The sequence below is a fragment of the Neolamprologus brichardi genome, chromosome 4, assembly GCF_056152115.1.
Source record: "Neolamprologus brichardi isolate AB-2024 chromosome 4, ASM5615211v1, whole genome shotgun sequence".
Lineage (NCBI taxonomy): Eukaryota > Metazoa > Chordata > Actinopteri > Cichliformes > Cichlidae > Neolamprologus > Neolamprologus brichardi.
In genome coordinates this window covers 19,080,217-19,087,380 of record NC_142107.1, presented here as the reverse complement: position 1 = coordinate 19,087,380, position 7,164 = coordinate 19,080,217, and the positions used below count along the sequence as shown (strand labels likewise).

At 37.8% G+C, this 7,164-nt stretch overlaps 1 protein-coding gene across 2 annotated transcripts; it reads right to left on the bottom strand.

Moving 5' to 3' along the window:
- Positions 1 to 958: 958 nt before the first annotated feature.
- cdk21 (cyclin-dependent kinase 21) lies at positions 959 to 6,903 on the bottom strand. Of its 2 annotated transcripts, none has more exons than XM_006798312.2 (7): positions 6,273 to 6,903; positions 4,595 to 4,727; positions 4,344 to 4,511; positions 4,048 to 4,157; positions 3,853 to 3,903; positions 2,928 to 3,060; positions 959 to 1,708 (listed from the first exon to the last, which is right to left on the bottom strand). In XM_006798312.2, the coding sequence occupies exons 1-7, from the start codon at positions 6,500 to 6,502 to the stop codon at positions 1,631 to 1,633; spliced, it is 903 nt and encodes a 300-aa protein (XP_006798375.1). In that variant the 5' UTR covers positions 6,503 to 6,903; the 3' UTR covers positions 959 to 1,630. The 2 variants fall into 2 exon arrangements, with proteins under 2 accessions (XP_006798375.1, XP_006798374.1); XM_006798311.2 differs by having other exon boundaries at positions 959 to 1,725; positions 6,273 to 6,899.
- Between the last annotated feature and the right edge of the window lie 261 nt (positions 6,904 to 7,164).

The window sequence follows — 7,164 nt, the reverse complement described above, 5'->3', positions numbered from 1 at the left end:
TGGCGCACCGTATTAAGGGAGGAGAATATAAATAGATGGACACACCGGGGGACGCCCCTTGCTCTGTGCGAGAGACGTTTCTAACAACCGCTGCAGCCTCTAAATGACCTCTGAAGCCTCTGACTCACTTTATGTCTGCTTTATTATTATTTCACTTTTGAAGTAATAACCTCAGGAATGTACACCTGTTAAAACCTGCTTTGAAGATGTTAATTATGTCTTACATTGCGCCTGCGTGATAAAAATTCCCGATATTAATTACTACAAACCAGCTGAACGCAGTGAACTGAAACTGCTGTGTAATGTAGAAACCCTGTGCACGTCAATCCTTAAATTAACTGAATCAAAGTGGAAAATAATTAGTTATATACATAAATGGGGGGAAAAAAGTTAATTCTTAATTGTATGTATTCATAATGACCCCTATGGATGCACTTTTAGTATCTTTTAGTATCTGTACCTGCTCCTCTCTTAGGGATCTTCAAAACTTCACCACCTACACCTAAAAAGATCATCCAAGAGAGGCTGATTTAGATCTCACTGACCGGCACACAGGTGACTGTAAGCAGATAAAACAACATCAAGGGTTTTAATAAGGCTCTGAGTCAGCACTGGCTCCCTGGAGGACATTGCCATCTTGGAAGGAATTTTCCCATCATGATGTAAATGTTCCAAAGGATAAGTGTGATCATTCAGGATAATATTAGTTTGCAGTGATTCTTCCCTTAAAGGGTACAAGTGTTTCCTCAGAATATACCAGAGCACGGTAGGGGTCAAAAGTTCAGGGCTTTCCTTTAACCTGTCCCTACTGTGAAACCTGTAAATGTGAAGGCAGGCTCCACTGTAACGGCTCCCTTCCTGTTGGAAAAATGTGTTATAACAGCGCCCCCTTCTCTTCGCACTTTGAAAGTGCAAGTGGAACACACAGCAAGGAACAAAATTCAAACTCAGCCCAATGTAAGAGACAGTTATTTATAGGAATGCTTTTGAAATGAACAGTGCAACTTATGTAGAAAAATAAAACAATCTGTTAATACACACACAAATACCAGTGTGCTCTATACTGATTACACCATCAGTTATCAGTAAATATTTTTACAAAAATATAAAAAATAAATGTGACATTTCCTCCGATTCAATCAACTCTAGAACGATTTTTTTGTGTTAAAGAAACAGCAACAAACTTAAAGGTGCTCATAATAGGTTTCTGAAGCATGTAACGAAACAGTAAAACCAAACAACAAAAAACAAGCACACTCTGTAAATCAAAGAACACACACAAAACACATGAAGTTGAAATAAGAAATTATAACAGTGTAAAATAAAACCGCTTCATGTTTTGAAATTTATCGAATTTATCGAAATAGGACCCACTGTCTTCAAGGTTGTGTGCCATAACATCCATATTCGGCGAGTCAGGCATCCTAATTTAACTGATGTATAAAAAGGTGGAAACCTCAGACCTGACCGCAGTCTCTCATGATGGTGTGACTGCAGTTTAAAAGCTCTCAAAGGCAATAATCAAACTGCGCTCTGAACAAAGTTGACGGTGGATTTTATGGCACAAAACTATTATGTAGGTGGGAGAAGCTCAGAGCAGCAGCAGCTGAATTGCTCTTTCTTCCTGTCCTCATTCGACCGAGATCTTCAGGGCTTCGTGAAGAAAGGATGAGCCAGGGCTTTGGCGGCTGAGATGCGGCGACTCGGTCTGAATACCAAACATTGCTGCAGGTGAGGAGATGTTACACCTTACTAACAGTTTACAGACAATTACTATCCCTACTTTGTGAAACCACATTCTCAAAGTTGTTTGTTGCCTTTGATTAATCTCAGATTTTTGAATTATCACTTATTCAAATCAGCAACACAAAGAACAAAATATTACTTATATTAAGACACAAAAGCAAGCAAGCAAGCACTGCACATGTATGGAGGACCAAAAATGCCAAATAAATAAATATTTTAAAAAATGTAATTAGTCATTACAATACTTTACTGAGTGTAATTACAATACAGTTTACTATTAATTTGTACAATTAATATTTCTATTAAATAGTTTATTTATTTTTATATAATTATTTTATTTATGTATTCTTTTTTTCCTTTTTGTACTTTTTTTCAAATTTTTTAAAATTGTATAATTCTTAATGCACTTCTGTTTCTTTATGCAAATAAGGGGGGAGTCATTCAAAGTTTATCAGTAGGTTAACTTTTGGGCTATTCTTTAAATAATTTCAGGACATGAAACAGCCTTGTTTAATTAGGCAGAATAATGCAAATATACTTGAATAAAATAAAAATAAAACAAAATAAAATGGAAAGAAAAGGAACAAATATAAAAGTAGAAATTTTAGAAAAAAATTATCGTGAGTTTTAATATTAATTTAATAAATGGCATAATAATTATTTATGAGTCTTTTTTAAAAATTTATTCATTTCCTTTCAAATTTTGGGCAGCTTGGGTACTCCGTAGATGCGTGGATATGGGAACACCGGCTGCAAGCTGTGTAACAGGAACAGAATTGCTATGACATTTGGTTTTAAAATGTAACGTTTCCATCAGAATGACGCACATTTTTTTCAGTCCTGAGTTTAAATGCAGTGGCATCAATGTGTCCTGAAAATTTTTTTTTTAATTCTGCTGTTTTTTAATGATCTGCAAATATAAACTGTCTAAACTAAGATGATAAACAAGGTAAACATTATGTGGCAAACATGTTTGCCATGGCAACATAAGCTAAATATGCACCGCTCTGACTAAAAACAGCCTCATTGCGCTGACAGCAGGGCTATGTACATCTCATGCCCTTTTTTTCACAAATTCAACTATTCTATTTTTTCTACTTTGTTGAAGGAGTGATTACGGAGGGGATGTGGACACAGCTGTCATAAGTGCAACGTGAACACACAAACACAGATCTGCTCACAGACAAGAGGTCATTCTCATCTGGGCCCAGGTTGGGCAGCAGCTTGGTCAGAGAGCCTTGAGGTCCCCAGTTGACTGAATATGAGATCGGGCTGTCCGTGGGCCAGTCCTCCTCACCAGGCAAACCAATCACCCTGAAAAACATAAAGCAAGGAACAACCGTGCAGCAGCACAAAACACAGAGTGTGGTACAATCAGAAAAGGTATGATTTGTATGGAAGGGTTCTCCCTCTTCTTTCTAAAAGCCATGGCTAAAGTTTGCAAAGTTGCATCTGGACAAAAGCAAGACTGCATACAGCCCTGTGAAATGGTTATTTTTAATGTGACTATGTTATAAATCAACAGGGTTAACAGTCAAAGTTCTCTTCATTGTCCTTGATACAACAAAGGTAAACAAACTTGGATATGTTTACAAACTTTTTGGTGAGGAGGATGGCTTGCATGGATTAGAGGAGGGGGTTACTAATGTTTTGACAAATTGTCTTGCGTATTCTTGCAGTCAGCTGTAAAACTGGTAAAACTGGCATTGACCGCATCTTTGACTATAGACTTTTCTAATTTCACCTTGTCTCTTCTTTGCCTCCTCTGCTTCCATCTCTGTGGGGAGACTAAGACCCAAGAAGAGCAATAAAGGATTAAGCAAACTAAGAAATGAGAAAGTTAACCTCCAGCAGCCCCCAGTCCCTCAATAGAAAGGCCTACTTTGGTTCTGGATTGGCTTTATCCCGATTGGTTTGGGTTTGGACCAAAGATGACATGCACCACAGGGATGAAAATTCAAATGCTTGACCGCTTCCTGTGTTTCTTGGTGCATTTTCAGTATTATTGTTACAAACAACCCTGCATGACAGCAGAGAGGCAGTGCAGAGCAAAGAAGCTCTCCCCCCCTTTTTTTAAAGATATACTCAAAAAACAAAAACACTCACTGGAAGATTTTTTGCAGCTGCTGCACCTCTGTGTATCCCCGAAACAACGGCCTGTGGGAACAAAGCTCAGCTCAAATCACACGCCAACTTCATCTCTATTTTCACAACTGTACAGAAGGTTTTATCTCTAAATTTAGAATAACATCCCAGCGTCAAATATGTCTTCCAGCGATACAAAGTCTGAGCGGCTCTTACCTCAAGAGGAAGAGCTCAGCAAAGATGCATCCAGCACTCCACATGTCCACCGAGGACATGTAAACAGAGTTCAGCAGCACCTCAGGAGCTCGATACCAGAGTGTCACCACCTGAGCAGAAACGGGAGAGAATATAAGAAATAAAGTTACAGGCGGGGGTGGAAGAAGCAAAGAAAAGGTATGCGTTTTTTTCACCTCAGGCCCAAGAACAGTGCCGAGTATAAGAAAACTGTGTTAAGATAGGATTATTGTAGTGAAACGTAATGCTTAACATCAAATTTCTGTTGTCTCACTTACACCTGGGGTAAGAGCAATATTAAAGGTGAGGATCCGTGCCAGTCCAAAGTCTGCGATCTTGACTTCTCCACGGCTGCTGATGAGGATGTTTTCTGGTTTTAGGTCTCGGTGCAGCACCATGTTCATGTGTAGGAAGTCCAGGCCCTGCAGCAACTGCTGCATCACATCCTGGGAGCAGCATGGCAGTAATTACGATTCTATCTCAAGCTGTGAGCTTTGACTGCAAAGCAAAATCAGATCATGACTCACACCTTTATGCAGTCACGGCTCAGTCCAGAAGCAGGAGCTTTTGAGAGGTAGGTGGACAGGTCCTGGTCAATGTATTCAAGGACCAGTGTGAGGTCCAGGCTCACGCCCACTGGTACAGCAGATGCATCCAACAGCCTGCAGAGTAGTATACAGCAGTAGTGTTGAAACAAGTCATTGCACGCAATTAGTGCACAAGTAAAATGAAACCAAATTAGGATAAATGTCAAAAAATCTATTTAGAATTGTGGAATGCTTGAAATTAACAGGACAAAGGGATGTTTAAAGTTTTGGAGATGGTCACACAGGAATTAACGATATTAAAGAAGTGGTTTGATATAAATGATCATTGAATCTAGATAAAACCAGATTTATGTTATTTGGAAAACAAAAGAGAAACATCAAAGTAGAAATATGTGTTGACAATGCATTGCCGTCCTGGGGAAAGCAAAGCATATGTTGGATCAGAAAGCACTGCACATTTTATACTGTGCTTTACTACTGCCATGTATGAGCTACTGTGTAGAGGTCTGGGGAAACGCATACAAAAGTAACACACAAACAATAACTATAATACAGAAAAGGGCCATTAGATTAATAAATAATGTGGGGTACAGGGACCATACAAATGCACTCTTTGTCAAAATGCAAGCTATTAAATTCCAAGACTTGGTGAAGCTTAAAACAGCGCAAATAATGTATGAAGTAAGAAATAAATTGCTTCCAAAAGAAATCTGTAAATTGTTCATAGAAAGAGAAAGTGGGTATAACTTAAGAGGGAAATGGAATTTAAAAATACAAAGTGCTAGAACAACTTTAAATCTATGTCTATCTCAATTGCAGGACATAAATTATGGAACAGTCTAACAGAAGAAATAAAAGAAAGTAAAAACATAAACCAGTTTAAACTAAACTATAAAAAACTAATTTTAAATAAGTATAAGAATGAAGAAAACAGGGTTAACCCAGGACGGTAATGTTGCTGGAAATGGTGTTTTAGTTCTTTTTTGTTTGTTTGTTTTTCCATAACTTGTGAATCTGCAAATTTACACATTCTGTATTTTTCATATGAAAGAAACTATACTGTGGTGGGGCTTGCTTATTTCTTGTTTTTGATTTATGTATGTTTGTTTTTTTTTTTTGCTTTATTTTGTTTCTTATGTTGTTTGTTTAATTTAAGACTAAAAGAAAATTACATGAATGAGAGGTAAAACTTGAGGGGGTAGGGACAAATAAGTAAATACTTCTGCCTACTGCTTTTCAAACAAATAATGGAATGATATTTTGTAATGATTGTGAAAGCATATGTTTGAAATGTTTGAAATAAAATGAACTGAACTGAACTGAATATGAAAATGCATTAGCTAAAAACAATAATTATATTTTAGCATTATAAATAGCATTTGGATTAAAGAGCTCGTGCATAATGTTGAATTAAGCACTGCAGAAACATCAAATCGATTTTGGTAATTACCAGTCTTGTTAATTTAAAAAACTATACATTGAGTGATGGTGCTTAACATTTAAAAAAAATTGAAGCACTAAATACTTTTTTTTATTTTTATAAATAGATTTTTTTTTTTTTTTTAAAGAAAACAGGCCTTTCTTTGAACTCATGTTTCATGTTAAAGATAGATTATGTCACACTGTGTTGTATTAAGACTGTAAATGACATAAACCTACTTGACTATGTTGGGATGGTTAAAGTGCTGCATCTTGCGCAGCAGCGCCACCTCTCGGATCATGAAGGCAGGGATTCCGGTTTCCGACGTGTCTCCGTGGATGGTGAACTTCTTAACCGCTAGGAGGCGCTGTTTCTCTCCCACCTCTCTGGCTTTGTACACTTTACCATAGTAGCCTTGTCCTACTTCTGCCAAGAGCTCATAGGACAAAGGTTGGGTGCCGATGCTCATTGTTGTTGAAAATCAGGGTAAATTAACCTGAACTTTGCTCGAAAGACACACTTTTAGGGTGACAACGGCTCACACGGTCTTCTAGCTGCAGTCACAGTAAGCTAGCTAATGAGGCTCTGCGAGTAAACTGAAGGTTTGCAAACGGTAATAACCAGCTGTCACAGCACCGCTTCAAACCACCTGTAACACCGTTGTTTTTATGTATTAATAAACCCTGAATTATGATTAAAATAGCTACTGTCGTTTTTTAGTTTTACCTGACAGTGTTCAGCGCCCTTTTCGCCACCACCCGGCGACGAAGTGAAAATGTCTTTGCATGACTGTCGCCAGCATGACAGAAATTATGAGAAAATCACACCCCTTTTAATCGCCAACTAATCAGAAAGCACAAAACTTGCGTTTAGCTAAGCCCACTCCTGGTACACGTGTCAACGCTGCTGTCAAATGTCACTGTACACAGCATGCTGCGTTCAGGTGTTGGACATTAACAAAACAAATAAACAAAGAAGAGCTTTTGGCAAGTGGCCATTTTTTTTGTCATTCACTCAAAGCTGAGTTTAGATCCTAATAATTACAACTGAAGTGGGTCTGCTTTACTATTTCTAAAATTATTGGAGAAATGCATCCATCCATCTTCCCAGTACAATGAGAAATTAATCTGA